The sequence below is a fragment of the Eubalaena glacialis genome, chromosome 19 (assembly GCF_028564815.1).
Source record: "Eubalaena glacialis isolate mEubGla1 chromosome 19, mEubGla1.1.hap2.+ XY, whole genome shotgun sequence".
Lineage (NCBI taxonomy): Eukaryota > Metazoa > Chordata > Mammalia > Artiodactyla > Balaenidae > Eubalaena > Eubalaena glacialis.
The window spans coordinates 40,097,673-40,114,163 of NC_083734.1; the positions used below are offsets into that span (position 1 = coordinate 40,097,673).

The 16,491-nt window shown below is 36.7% G+C and overlaps 1 protein-coding gene across 3 annotated transcripts in view; it reads right to left on the minus strand.

The window, feature by feature from the left end:
• SPAG9 (sperm associated antigen 9) overlaps positions 1 to 16,491 on the minus strand; it is a 155,891-nt gene that overhangs the window by 101,414 nt on the left and 37,986 nt on the right. For 2 of the 3 annotated variants that reach the window (XM_061176596.1, XM_061176595.1), the window contains exon 2: positions 9,274 to 9,394. In XM_061176596.1, coding sequence (XP_061032579.1) covers positions 9,274 to 9,394 — 121 coding nt within the window. Of the gene's footprint in view, positions 1 to 2,522; positions 2,547 to 9,273; positions 9,395 to 16,491 lie in introns of those variants that run through there. The other variant, XM_061176598.1, reaches the window with a different exon arrangement.

Consider the following 16,491-nt stretch of genomic DNA (forward strand, 5'->3'; position numbering starts at 1 on the left):
AGCCAAGGAAGAGTTTTGGTTGATTCTAGTTCTGAGACCAGCAGGATAAACAGGCAATTAAAGGGGTCGGGGGTGGCCATAAAATGTAGTATATATCCATATAATGGAATATTATTCAGCCTTAAAAAGGAATTAAGTAACGATATACGCTACAACGTAGATGAACCTTATGCTAAGTGAAAGAAGCCAGTCACAAAAGACCATATATTATATGATTTCATTTATATGAAATTCCAGAATAGGCAAATCCATAGAGACAGAAAGCAGATTAGTGGGTACTAAGGGCTGAGGGAAAGCCAGGAACCATGAGTGCTAACAGGTATGGTGTTTCTTTTTGGAATGATGGTGTTCTAGAATTTGATAGTGATGATGGTTGTACAACTTTATGAATATACTAAAAACCACTGAATTGTATACTCTAAAATGGTGGATTTTATGGTATGGAAATTACATTTTTTTAACGGGGCAGGAAGTATCATTCAAAGTCTATTCCTTAACATAAGCATCGGAAAATTGCATCTCAATTTAACAGTAACCTATTTTTATAAAGTAAAAGTCAGGAAGTTAAGGGAACAAAAAAGAAAATCTCAACACTTAGTAAATGTTTGTTGAATAAATGAATGAACATTCAGTGAAGAGTTTTAAAGCGATAATAAAAATTAAACCAGAGTAACCTTGAAGTTATTAAAAAATCAGATGAGAGTACAAATCATAAACGCTATATTTTCATTAAAGTTTCCTCACCTTCTCTTCCTCAGGTTACTCACAGTAGAAAGAATAGGCACATGGTTGCTAAGCTTTAGTTACATTCCCTCCCTTGCCTCAACACTTCAGCAAAATCATGTACCATCTACTAAGGCTGTTAGGCCAAGGCAAAGACTAGCCGATACTAACCAAAGCAGTTTCTCTTTTTCTTGGGACACACAGCTAGACTGCATATCCCAGCCTCTGTAAGTGAGCTTCTAACTGAGTTATACAGCCAATGAAGTAGAAGTGAAAGCTATGTGTGCTACTCCTAGGCCTGGCCCAATAAAAACCTTCCACACACAATCCTCCATTCTCTTTCCCCTTCCTCCAACTCAATGTAGGTATGACAAACTTGGAGCAAAGTTGGAAAGGGCCTGTGTCTCCAAAGGAGCCACCCATGTATCAGAAACATCCAATTTAAATTTCACATAGGGAGGGAATTCCCTGGTGGTCCAGTGGTTAGGACTCAGCGCTTTCAGTGTTGTGGCCTGGGTTCAATCCCTGGTTTGGGAAGTAAGATCCTGCAAGCCATGCAGTGCAGCCAATCAATCAATAGAAAGAAAGAAAGAAAGAAAGAAAGAAAGAAAGAAAGAAAGAAAGAAAGAAAGAAAGAAAGAAAGAAAGAAAGAAAGAAAGTTTCACATGAACAAGAAATAACATAACATCTGAATCACTATATATGTCCTTTGCAGCTTGTTTGCTACAGCAACTAGAGTTACCTTAACTCATATATTAGCTTGTAAACACACATTAAAAACCTTTTAAAAGGCATTCTAAATTATCAAAGGCGTGTCACTTCGTGGTGCTTAAGAATGGTTTATATCTTTGTTATTCTGGATGATTTTCTGAATGTTATTTTGGCCATTATTTTCTCCAACCTAACATCTCCAGCAAGTATCTTGACAGAAACTATCTATGACTTCCTACATTTCATGTTTTCTTTATTTGTACTGTGATTCTGAATATTAGTATTATATTTTTAGGTATATGAGTTAACCACCAAGATCATATAAAACAAATTCAGAACCTCTCACTCCTCTCTTAAAATACTTACATCAGCACAACAACACAGTCAATGGACTCAAGTTTTCTCAAGGCCTAAGTCACATGAGATGGTATAGTGTTTAACTGAAAAGTACCTTTAAATGCTGGGAAGAGCCTTATCTTCAAAGCCCTGAATGCCACCCAGTAATCAGTAAGGGGAAAAGAAAAGAGAAGTAGAAGGGAAGGGAAAGTTGGGAAAGAAAGGCCCACCTGGGCAAAGATGGTAGACATCCCCCAAAACCTCAAGTATCATAAAGTTAACCGATACCTATACTGTTGTATTATACCTGAAATGTTTAAACAAGAAAAAATCGTTTCTTGTTTAATAGTTCCCATGTGAACCCAAACCTCAAAATGATCTCAGGAAAAATCCTAAAATCATATGATTTTACTCAAACTAGCTACAACCTGAGATTAACTTGAAATAAACAAGATTCTGCTCATCCTTCCTATCCCCAAACAACAGATAATCTGCCAATTTTTTTAAGCTAATATTCTAGGGAGAAAAAAAAATCAAACAAATCAAGGCACTGAAAACTATAAGGGGGTAGGGGGAAAGATAAAAGAAGAATCAAAAGACTAATTCAAAATGTTCCCCTTATAATAGCTAATGAAGATACTTCAGCCTCATTTTAAATGCTCTTTCTTTCCATTCATCTTTCCAAAGAGCAAGAGGATATGATTAAGGCAGGAAGAGCCACCTGCTCTACCTGCTCAAAATCAGAGCTTACCTCCTTAGATTGATGGCCTTTGCCAAGTTTGGAACACCTTCCATCTCTGTTGTCTTCTGCCCCATCAGACTGCTGATAGGCCTATGGGGGGAAGAAAGAGAAACAGACCTTCTAGAATGCCATATCCAACTTGTTATTTGCCTTCTCAAAAGGAATCATCAGTTCTTACTAATCGAGGAAGGCAGATAATCCAACTGCTACTTGGCCTCAGAAGATTGACATTGGTCTTTCAGAAGCTTTCCTTAAACAATTTAGCATCAAACGTCTCAACAGGTAAGCAAGAATCAAGTGCTCACTTAAGAGCAAATAAATCACAGACACAACCACATCAAAACAGCAATAAAAACCTCTGCTCTGCCAACTAAGTCCTTCACCATGTCCCTAAACTTAAAAAGATTTTTCAGACAGATATTATATGCCACCTAAAGTCTATGTAGGGAGAGTCCATGCTTTCCCTCAGCACATATTCCTATGTATCACCTTCATGGTCAAGAAATACTTCCTCATGATCAACCAAAAACAACAAATTCATTTTCTCTGATTTAATCTTCCAAATTTACAAAAAAACAACTTGGTATCTTCCTTACTCATTCCTTTATGTTTGAAGAATAACCAAATCACTCATGTTTATTCTGTTCTCTAAGCTAAATCACCATCAATCCTTTAACTCTTACTCATACAATTAATTTTCCATGAAACCTTTAGTTCTAGATATTAATTATGAACTACAACCTTAAGGTTCTCAATAAACAACACTAGATTACAGAAATGAACAGTCCAAATACAGATAATAAAACATAAAACAGATCTGAAGACCACATAGATATTACCTAATGAAGCAGAAGTAATAAAATGTTAGTGTTTGCATAAATTATCTTGTGCCTAATTATCTGCTTTCCCTCTCATACACAAGCTCTTTAAAAAAAAATCCTTGGGCTTCCCTGGTGGCACAGTGGTTAAGAATCTGCCTGCCAATGCAGGGGACACGGGATCGAGCCCTGGTCCGGGAAGATCCCACACGCCACAGAGCAACTAAGCCCGTGCGCCACAACTACTGAGCCTGCGCTCTAGAGCCCGTGAGCCACGACTACTGAGCCCACGTGCCACAACTACTGAAGCCCACGTGCCTAGAGCCCGTGCTCCGCAACAAGAGAAGCCACCGCAATGAGAAGCCCGCGCACTGCAAGGAAGAGTAGCCCCCGCTCGCAGCAACTAGAGAAAGCCCACGCGCAGCAACAAAGATGCAACGCAGCCAAAAATAAATAAATAAATAAAATTTTTTAAAAAATCCTTACATAAAGTTTATTAAATATACAGATATTCTTAATATCGCAAAGATATTAGCTTCAAGTTAAATGAACTAAAAAACTAACTTTCTATATAACAAATTTTATTTTTGTAACTTTTAAAAATAAGGAGATATAAATCTGAATCTCCTAAAGCTGCCTTAATAAGAAGTATGCTTTCAACAAAAATATAAATCATCAGTTGTCTACCTTCATCATTCTAAAAATAATGTAGAAAGGGACTGCCTCTTGACAAGATAAAATTAAAATGAAAGAAGTAACCTATTACAGTATTGTGGAAATTCTGAGAGTATTAACATTCTTTGCCAATTGCAAAGTTCAGTAAAGGAGCTAATAAAGCTTTTTATTGGTCTGAAGGTATTTTTTTAAATAACTTAAAAAATAATGACAGAAAATATTTAGGCCCTCTCAACTATTAACTTTGGTGTGAAGCTATACCTGTTAACTGAAAAAGATTATTTTTCTTCTGTGTTGTGAAAATTCTCAATTTATCAACCACATCACTAACACATCCCTTGCTTATAAATAACTCCCAAATCTGAAGTATGTTTTAAGCCATTTATTCCTTTAAATTAAAAACATGTTTATGATTATACTACCTTCCCATTATTTTCCATCTAATGGTGTGCTAATTCTTATGACCAAAAAGGAGAGTTTTCCTTCCAATAATGTGTTTCAAGGTAAAGGCTTGAAGGTGTTTTATTAGACTAACATCTATACTAAGTTTAAAAAGCAAGTGAATGTTATATGGGAGATGGGAAATGTAGAAAAGTCAGAGTATAAAACTCTACCACAAATGTCTTCAGGTGTCAAAAATATTTTTCCATTTAACTTATTTATTTGGCTGCGTTGGGTCTTCATTGCTGCGCACGGGCTTTCTCTAGTTGCAGCGAGCGGGGGCTACTCTTCGTTGCGGTGCTCAGGCTTCTCACTGTGGTGGCTTCTCTTGTTGCAGAGCACGGGCTCTAGGCGCACGGGCTTCAGTAGTTGTGGCTCGTGGGCTCCAGAGCGCAGGCTCAGTATTTGTGGCACACGGGCTTAGCTGCTCCGCGGCATGTGGCATCTTCCCGGACCAGGGCTCGAACCCGTGTCCCCTGCATTGGCAGGCGGATTCTTAACCACTGAGCCACTAGGGAAGTCCCCACTTAATTTTTAAAAATGTATTTTCATTCAAAGGAAGAAAGGGCAGATTCGGAGATTATTTAAGTAGCTTAAAATCACTGCCATCTAAATCTTGCCATCTTCTCCACAATTCAAGGAAAAGGTCATCTCTTATAAACTCAAGTAGCTTGAGGGCAACAGAATTTTCCCAAGAGAAAATCAAATAAATAATAAATGGTTCTACATCACCTCTGGGTGCTAATATGTTGTAAATAATGATTCAAATTCATAAGTTATGATAAATAATGTGGAATTTGCTACTAATTCTTCCTTCTCCAATTCTGTTCACATAAAAAATGACCAAACACTACTAAATACCAAGAACCACTACAATGTTCATATTCCTTGCCCTACTTCTGTAACTATATCCTAAGAAAATTACCAAAAGAGGGCAATCTACATGTGTGAAAAAATATTCACTGTAATATGATTCACTACACTGGAAAAAATGTCCAACCAACCAACAGAAATTTTTTGAGTTTTTAAAAAAATTCGCCTATATTTATTTTTACCAATTCATTCATTCCTTAATTCCACAAAGGATTTGAGATAGTTTACAAGAACATAGCTTAACAATTCACTATATATGTATAAAATGTGGAACAGGAAAACAACAATTTAAATATGCTACCCAAGTAAGGCCCAAATCAGTTGTTATGGTTGTACTTCAAAATTTGTTCTGAGTTTCTGAGTAGCCAAGTTAAAAAACCAAAGTAGCCATTAAATAATTCTCATTAGAGAAAAGGAGAAAGCACAGTTCCTCAGGGAAAACAAGAATTGTTAATAGACGGCATAGCTTCTGGATGATGGGTGTTGACACACATTTAAAAAATAAAGATTATACAATAAGGAAAATACTTACGATAATGTTAAAGGAAAGATGCAAAATTATATATACACTCTGCGGTGATATAAAAGCATGGTACATATGGAAAAGACGAGACGGTCATACACATAACCTTTTTCCCCACAAAACTATGATTTCTTTGACTGTAATGACCATATCATATTCTTCTGTGCCAAAACCATGCCTAGAGGCTGAATGCTAGGCAGATAGTAGTAGTTTTTTATTTTTAACATATTAAAATGTCTGTATTTACTTAAGATAGTATTTGGCTTACAAGAATAGAAATAATCAGTATATAACAGAAATAATGAATATAAAAAGTATTTTCTGATGAAGAACTCATTGCTGCCACACTATGAATGGCAAGGTTGATTGCTTACACCTTACATAGCTGAAAAGCACTAAAGGCCTCAATCCACAACTTCCTTATTCCACTCCACATATATTTCAGATTCTTCCTTAAGCCTTACAAGATGTTAACTACCAAGAAGTATTACTGTTATACCCAGATAAGGAACAATATGTGGCCTTTTAAAAATTGCTTTATTTATGTTGGAAAAGCCAAAATAATTCTTATGTAGTTCAAATTTTGAAAAGAGAGCAACCAGAAATCTCCAAAATCAAACATGACCATAAAATTATAACAAATTTTTTATATCATCAAAAATTTTAAAATCATACCACAACAACCTGATAGATTCCACACTATTAAAAGCTGTCAAGTGTGTTCTTTAATTCAGTTCCTATTTCTTGACTTTTTCTTGCTTCTCAAATAGCAAGTAACTACAACCAAAATTTCCCCTTTTAACCTAAGAAGTAGTCCCAAAGCAGAACTTGGACTTTCATTGTGGCTACTTTTTAAAAGGGATATGTGCCCTAAAACACATCAATCAGAACTGACAGTCTTTTAAAGTTAAAGACTCTAACATATTTATAAAAACAAACATGGAAACTGGACGATATTGTTATCATACAGCACTCAAAAAATAGCACTAAACACAAAAAACTGCATGCATCCTTCCTCTCTATAGGTATCATCATCAGTAATTTCTTTGGCCTTAAATGCTTATTTAAATACAGATGTTCAGAACACTAAAAAACACATTTAAAACATTTAAAAAGTTAAAAAAAAAAGGTTGGGTTACAATAAATCTAATAAAAATCACTATACAGTCTTAAAAAACCAAAATTACAATATTAAAGTCCAGATATTCTGTATCCTATCATACAAAAAAAGAATTAATATACTCTGACATACATCCATGTAAATATATTTTCATCTTTTTAAAAAACATATTCCCAGTCCCGTTTTTCCAATAGGATAGGGCACTGATGATACTTAAAGAGTACCTCCTACCACAACCTTTTTAAAAAATAAAGGGGCTTTTATTCGTATTGGCGATCTGGGGAATGGAAAACTAAGGCGGTAAAATGAAAAAAGTCAAACTATTTCCACCACCCCCCCACAATTTTTTTCAGATGTTTAAAATGTGGTAAAATAAAGACTCAGAAGAAAATTTTTAGATATATTTAGATTTCATATTATATTCATTTAGAAAAAAATAGAAGAGCGAGGAAAACAATTAGATGGAAAAGAGAAAAAGATTCCAAGGTATCACAGGAGAAGGGAGTAAGTTCCAAAGCATAAATAAAAGGAGACTCATTATAGCCTTAGCTCATGGACCAAGAGATTATCAGCTTTGTGCATCTCAACGGTCAATTCTGATTAACCACAGTTTTAAGTTCTTTAACTGTTACTTAGACAACAAGATTTATTTCAAAATGGAATAGCAGGGGGAAAAAGGGGGATAGCAGACATCCAGAGGGAGAAATTCTTGAAAGAATATTATATTAATAACAAAAATAAAGTTCTCAGATCAAATATAGCTCAAGACCATATCCAACACTTGGTGAGTAATTTACTCATCCCTTCTACAGAGAATTATCAATTATTTTTAAATGACACCTTATTTTTAAAAAATTATTTTGAATTAAAATAGGAAACATGGTAATCAGTACTTCTGAGAGAGAAATGAGAGAATGGACACCAAAGAACATGACAATTCCAAAAAAGGTAGGTATGACTCATTGGACTGGATAACGATCTTAATTTAAAAAGCTACTATATCAAGTACAAGGTAATTCTTCCTTTAATATTTTCCTATCATAGAAGCAGATTATTTAGAGCATCAAAAGATTCTAGACAAGGAGTTCCTTTCTAAGTCAAAAGAAAATTTCCTTATCCAAAACTTGATACTCCTCAGAAGTCAAGAGGTAAACGTACTTGGTACAAGAATGAGGTTGGTTCTGTCACAACTGCACCTTCAGTGCTTTGTTCTAAAATACTATATAGTCCCTGATATGAAAACGCAATCAAGTTAGGATTCACTGTTAACAAAGGAAGGGTACAGCACTCTAGGTATCTACAAGCCTAAAAGAACAAAGACATGACACATGGCTCATTTTGTCTCACTCTGGTGGCCTTCCATTACCAAATATCCATTGGCTCCCTTCTACGACATCTGCTTAATAGCCATTTGAGTTCTCCTTGAATTCTAGAATGCCAAAACTCCAGATTCCCAGTGATTCTAGGTTTAGCTCTATTGGACTCTTCCAGAGTCCTAAAGGGAGCAGCCAGTTATCATACACACTCTAAGCCTGGTAGTGAAGGTTATCCTTCATGAATACCAGTCCTTTTACAGCAGGTGTCACTATGTAACCTTCATGGGTGGTGTGGGAAGAGTAACTGCAGGCCATCTAGAAGTTTACAATCCTGGGAGGGAAAACTGGAGAGTGATCTGCCTGAATCAAACATGAAAATATGCCATAAAGTTTCTTTTTTGAATTTTGACTTAATTAGGTCCACTTTCATTACACAAAAAGGGGAAGAAGTCCTTGGAATTTGAAACAATAACTATTTTTGAATCAAGAATATATGAAATTATATTAAAAATGAAATGATTCTGAAAAACATCATTCTATTCCCCTAAATGTCCTCAGTTTTCCATTAGAAAGGAATGAAAAAGAATTCAGTAAATTTCTTATACATACTTCAAAGCTAAAGTTTCTCTTACATTTTTACATTTCAAAGCAACACAGAAACCAACGGAACTTTGTGTAACTGATCAAAATTTGAAGAAATGATTCACATGTACACACCCCAGAATCCTGCACAATGGATACAGCATAATGTTAACTACTATACAATGTAAGCTACAAACAAAAGCTGAGAGCTAAATTGAAGAAGAGAGTCCTATAGGTGTCTGACTTAGTCATTTCTGCAGACATGGGTACCACATGAAAATGTGAACAAAAAAGAATAAACCAAGCTCCCAGGTCTCACTCTTCAGTGTGGGGTGACAATTCCAAGCATATATCTGGTACCGTAGTCAAATGTCAGGATGAGTCATTCCACTCTTTAACATATTTTACTTACTCTGGTCAGCATAGTTTTTGGCCTTGAGTTCAAGTTGTCTTGTTTGAGATTCTAAAGATTCCACTCTGGTCTGTAAATCCTTTTTTTCCTGTTCTTGAGAGTCTTCAAATTCAATGAATTTCTAATAAAGAAGAAAAATACATTATTTTCATTAGATAAATGAAAAATTTTTAACATTATAAACCCGTGTTTCTTGGTATCAAGAATCACAACTAGGCATTAACTACTCAAGAAGATCTCAGAATCATGAACTTAGGTTGATTTTTAGTTTCTCTATAAAAATTAAGGTTTAGGGGACTTCCCTGGTGATCCAGTGGTTGAGACTCCATGTTTCCACTGCAGGGGACACGGGTTCGATCCCTGGTCAAGGGAACTAAGATCCTACATGCTGCACAGCACAGCCAAAAAATTAAAAAAAAAAAAAAGTTATAATTAAGGTTTAAAATCTCCAAATATAGAAGGCAAAAGATGACAAAATAATATTTATGAAAGTGTTTCCACTTCATTATAATAGGCATTCCAAAGAAAATACATAGAGATTGGTTCAAGATGGCAGAGTAGAAGGACGTGCTCTCAGTCCCTCTTACAAGAACACCAGAATCACAACTAACTGCTGAACAATCATCGACAGGAAGACACTGGAACTCACCAAAAAAGATACCCCACATCCAAAGACAATGGAGAAGCCACAATGAGACGGTAGGAGGGGCAAAATCACAATAAAATCAAATCCCATAACTGCTGGGTGCGTGACTCACAAACTGGAGAACACTTATACCACAGAAGTCCACCCACTGGAGTGAAGGTTCTGAGCCCCATGTCAGGCTTCCCAATCTGGGGGTCCGGCAACGGGAGGAGGAATTCCTAGAGAATCAGACTTTGAAGGCTAGCGGGATTTGATTGCAGGACTTCGACAGGACTGGGGGAAACAGACACTCCACTCTCGGAGGGCACACACAAAGTAGTGTGCTCGTCGGGACCCGGGGGAAGGAGCAGTGACCCCATAGGAAACTGAACCAGACCTACCTGCTAGTGTTGGAGGGTCTCCTGCAGAGGCGGGGGGTGGCTGTGTGCCACCGTGAGGACAAGGACACTGGCAGCGGAAGTTCTGGGAAGTACTTCTTGGTGTGAGCCCTCCCAGAGTCTGCCATTAGCCCCACCAAAGAGCCCGGGTATGCTCCAGTGTTCGGTCGCCTCAGGCCAAACAACCAACAGGAAGGAAACCCAGCCCCACCCATCAGCAAACAAGTGGATTAAAGTTTTACTGAGCTCTGCCCATCAAAGCAACAGCCATCTCTACCCACCACCACTCCCTCCCATTAGGAAACTTGCACAAGCCTCTTTGATAGCCTCATCCACTAGAGGGCAGACAGCAGAAGCAAGAAGAACTACAATCCTGCAGCCTGTGGAACAGAAACCACATTCACAGAAAGATAGACAAGATGAAAAGGCGGAGGGCTATGTACCAGATGAAGGAACAAGAGAAAACCTCAGAAAAACAACTAAATGAAGTGGAGATAGGCAACCTTCCAGAAAAAGAATTCAGAATAATGATAGTGAAGATGATCCAGGACCTCGGAAAATGAATGAAGGCAAAGTTCGAGAAGATGCAAGAAATGTTTAACAAAGATCTAGAAGAATTAAAGAACAAACAAGCAGAGATGAACAACACAATAACTGAAATGAAAAATACACTAGAAGGAATCAATACCAGAATAACTGAGGCAGAAGAACGGATAAGTGACCTGGAAGACAGAATGGTGGAATTCACTGCCACAGAACAGAATAAAGAAAAAAGAATGAAAAGAAATGAAGACAGGGCTTCCCTGGTGGTGCAGTGGTTGAGAATCCGCCTGCCAATGCAGGGGACACGGGTTTGAGCCCTGGTCTGGGAAGATCCCACATGCTGCGGAGAAACTGGGCCCGTGAGCCACAACTACTGAGCCTGCGCGTCTGGAGCCTGTGCTCCGCAACAAGAGGGGCCACAATAGTGAGAGGCCCGCGCACCGCGATGAAGAATGGGCCCCGCTCGCCGCAACTAGAGAAAGCCCTCGCACAGAAACGAAGACCCAACACAGCCAAAAATAAATAAATAAATAAATAAATTTATTTAAAAAAAAAAAAAAAGCAATGAAGACAGCCTAAGAGACCTCTGGGACAACATTAAACGCAACAATATTCGCATTATAGGGGTCCCAGAAGGAGAAGAGAGAGAGAAAGGACCCGAGAAAATATCTGAAGAGATTATAGTTGAAAACTTCCCTAACATGCGAAAGGAAATAGCCACCCAGGAAATAGTCCAGGAAGTGCAGAGAGAGCCATACAGGATAAACCCAAGGAGAAACACGCCGAGACACATAGTAATCAAATTGGCAAAAATTAAAGACAAAGAAAAATTATTGAAAGCAGCAAGGGAAAAACGACAAATAACATACAAGGGAACTCCCATAAGGTTAACAGCTGATTTCTCAGCAGAAACTCTACAAGCCAGAAGGGAGTGGCATGATATACTTAAAGTGATGAAAGGGAAGAAACTACAACCAAGATTACTCTACCCAGCAAGGATCTCATTCAGATTCGATGGAGAAATCAAAAGCTTTACAGACAAGCAAAAGCTAAGAGAATTCAGCACCACGAAACCAGCTCTACAAAAAATGCTAAAGGAACTTCTCTAAGTGGGAAACACAAGAGAAGAAAAGGACCTACAAAAACAAACCCAAAACAATTAAGAAAATGGTAATAGGAACATACACATCGATAATTACCTTAAACGTGAATGGATTAAATGCTCCCACCAAAAGACACAGGCTGGCTGCATTGATACAAAAACAAGACCCATATATATGCTGTCTACAAGAGACCCACTTCAGACCTAGGGAAACATGCAGACTGAAACTGAGGGGATGGAAAAAGATATTCCATGCAAATGGAAATCAAAAGAAAGCTGGAGTAGCAATATTCATATCAGATAAAATAGACTTTAAAATAAAAAATGTTACAAGAGACAAGGAAGGACACTACATAATGATCAAGGGATCAATCCAGGAAGAAGATATAACAATTATAAATATATATGCACCCAACATAGGAGCACCTCAATACATAAGGCAACTGCTAACAGCTATAAAAGAGGAAATCGACAATAACACAATAATAGTGGGGGACTTTAACACCTCACTAAACAAAATTGGACAGATCATCCAAACAGAACATTAATAAGGAAACACAAGCTTTAAATGATACAATAGACCAGATAGATTTAATTGATATTGATAGGACATTCCATCCAAAAACAGCAGATTACACTTTCTTCTCAAGTGTTCATGGAACATTCTCCAGGATAGATCATATCTTGGGTCACAGATCAAGCCTCAGTAAATTTAAGAAAATTGAAATCATATCAAGCACCTTTTCTGACCACAACGCTATGAGATTAGAAATGAATTAAAAACGTAAAAAGGACAAACACATGGAGGCTTAACAATACGTTACTAAATAACCAAGAGATCACTGAAGAAATCAAACAGGAAATCGAAAAATACCTAGAGACAAATGACAATGAAAACACGATGATCCAAAACCTATGGGATGCAGCAAAAGCAGTTCTAAGAGGGAAGTTTATAGCTATACAAGCCTACCTCACGAAACAAGAAACAGCTCAAATAAACAATCTAACCTTACACCTAAAGGAACTAGAGAAAGAAGAACAAACAAAACCCAAAGTTAGCAGAAGGAAAGAAATCATAAAGATCAGAGCGGAAATAAATGAAACAGAAACAAAGAAAACAATAGCAAAGAATAAAACTAAAAGCTGGTTCTTTGAGAAGATAAACACACTTGATAAACCATTAGCCAGACTCATCAAGAAAAAGAGGGAGAGGACTCAAATCAATAAAATCAGAAATGAAAAAGGAGAAGTTACAACAGACACCACAGAAATACAAAGCATCCTAAGAGACTACTACAAGCAACTCTATGCCAATAAAATGGACAACCTGGAAGAAATGGACAAATTCTTAGAAAGGTATAACCTTCCAAGACTGAACCAGGAAGAAACAGAAAATATGAACAGACCAATCACAAGTAATGAAATTGAAACTGTGATTAAAAATCTTCCAACAAACAAAAGTCCAGGACCAGATGGCTTCACAGGTGAATTCTATCAAACATTTAGAGAAGAGCTAACACCCATCCTTCTCAAACTCTTCCAAAAAATTGCAGAGGAAGGAACACTCCCAAACTCATTCTATGAGGCCACCATCACCCTGATACCAAAACCAGACAAAGATACTACAAAAAAAGAAAATTACAGACCAATATCACTGATGAATATAGATGCAAAAATCCTCAACAAAATACTAGCAAACAGAATCCAACAACACATTAAAAGGATCATACACCACGATCAAGTGGGATTTATCCCAGGGATGCAAGGATTCTTCAATATACGCAAATCAATCAATGTGATACACCATATTAACAAATTGAAGAATAAAAACCACATGATCATCTCAGTAGATGCAGAAAAAGCTTTTGACAAAATTCAACACCCATTTATGATAAAAACTCTCCAGAAAGTGGGCATAGAGGGAACCTACTTCCACATAATAAAGGCCATATACGACAAACCCACAGCAAACATCATTCTCAATGGTGAAAAACTGAAAGCATTTCCTCTAAGATCAGGAACGAGACAAGGATGTCCACTCTCACCACTATTATTCAACATAGTTTTGTAAGTCCTAGCCATGGCACTCAGAGAAGAAAAAGAAATAAAAGGAATACAAGTTGGAAACGATGAAGTAAAACTGTCACTATTTGCAGATTACATGATACTATACATAGAGAATCCTAAAGATGCCACCAGAAAACTACTAGAGCTAATCAATGAATTTGGTAAAGTTGCAGGATACAAAATTAATGCACAGAAATCTCTTTGCATTCCTATTCACTAATGATGAAAAATCTGAAAGAGAAATTATGGAAACACTCCCATTTACCATTGCAACAAAAAGAATAAAATACCTAGGAATAAATCTACCTAGGGAGACAGAAGATCTGTATGCAGAAAACTATAAGACACTGATGAAAGAAATTAAAGATGATACCAACAGATGGAGAGATATACCATGTTCTCGGATTGGAAGAATCAATATTATGAAAATGACTATACTCAAAGCAATCTACAGATTCACTGCAATCCCTATCAAATTACCAATGGCATTTTTTACAGAACTAGAACAAAAAATCTTAAAATTTGTATGGAGACACAAAAGACCCCGAATAACCAAAGCAGTCTTGAGGGAGAAAAACGGAGCTGGAGGAATCAGACTCCCTGACTTCAGACTATACTACAAAGCTACAGTAATCAAGACAATATGGTACTGGCACAAAAACAGAAATATAGATCAATGGAACAGGATAGAAAGCCCAGAGATAAACCCATGCACCTATGGTCAACTAATCTATGACAAGGAGGCAAGGATATACAATGGAGAAAAGACAGTCTCTTCAATAAGTGGTGCTGGGAAAACTGGACAGCTACATGTAAAAGAATGAAATTAGAACACTCCCTAACACCATACACAAAAATAAACTCAAAATGGATTACAGACCTAAATGTAAGACCGGACACTATAAAACCGTTAGAGGAAAACATAGGAAGAACACTCTTTGACATAAATCACAGCAAGATCCCTTTTGACCCACCTCCTAGAGTAATGGAAATTAAAACAAAAATAAACAAATGGGACCTAATGAAACTTAAAAGCTTTTGCAAAGCAAAGGAAACTACAAACAAGATGAAAAGACAACCCTCAGAATGGGAGAAAATATTTGCAAACGAATCAACGGACAAAGGATTATTCTCCAAAATATATAAACAGCTCATGCAGCTCAATATTAAAAAAACAAACAAACCAATCAAAAAATGGGCAGAAGACCTAAATAGACATTTCTCTAAAGAGGACATATAGATGGCCAAGAAGCACATGAAAAGCTGCTCAACATCACTAATTATTAGAGAAACGCAAATCAAAACTACAATGAGGTATCACCTCTCACCAGTTAGAATGGGCATCATCAGAAAATCTACAAACAACAAATGCTGGGGAGGGTGTGGAGAAAAGGGAACCCTCTTGCACTGTTGGTGGGAATGTAAATTGGTACAGCCACTATGGAGAACAGTATGGAGGTTCCTTAAACTAAAAATAGAATTACCATATGACCCAGCAATCCCACTACTGGGCATATGCCCAGAGAAAACCATAATTCAAAAAGACACATGCACCCCAATGTTCATTGCTGTGCTATTTACAAGAGCCAGGTCATGGAAGCAACCTAAATGCCCATCGACAGACGAATGGATAAAGACGATGTGGTACATATATGTGGTACATAAGTAATGGAATATTACTTAGCCATAAAAAGGAACGAAACTGGGTCATTTGTTGAGACGTGGATGGATCTAGAGACTGTCATACAGAGTGAAGTAAGTCAGAAAGAGAAAAACAAATATCGTATATTAACACATATATGTGGAACCTAGAAAAATGATACAGATGAACCAGTTTGCAGGGCAGAAATAGAGACACAGATGTAGAGAACAAAAGTATGGACACAAAGCAGGGAAAGCAGCGGGGGGGTGAGGGCGGTGGTGTGATGAATGGGGAGACTGGGATTGACATGTATACACTGATGTGTATAAAATGGATGACTAATAAGAACCTGCTGTATAAAAAAATAAATAAAATTAAATTTAAAAAAAAGCGGAATTACTGTTAAAAAAAAAATATATACCTACTCCAAATATATAAATCCTTTAACTTAACTAGTATACTTACATATTCATCTGAGTTCAATACATAATTTTTTACATAATTTTGTATATAATATGTAAAAGAGAAAACTAAAGAATGATGGAGTATCAATAAATATATTTAAACGATTATTTGATTAATGAACAGTCTTCTAAATTTCCTGAACCATGTGCTAGAAATATCTCCACCAATCAAATTTACTAAAATCACTCTCATCATGGAGAGATTATCAATAAATCTCAGTCTTCATCTTGTTTTTTAAATTGTTTTATCTGCATCATTTGACAACTGATCACTCGCTCCTCCTTAAAACTTTTTTTTCTCCCAATTGGGTTTTTTCCTTGTTTTCCTTCCACTTTGCTGGCTGCTCCTTCTTGGTCTTTGTTTGTTCTTCCTCTTG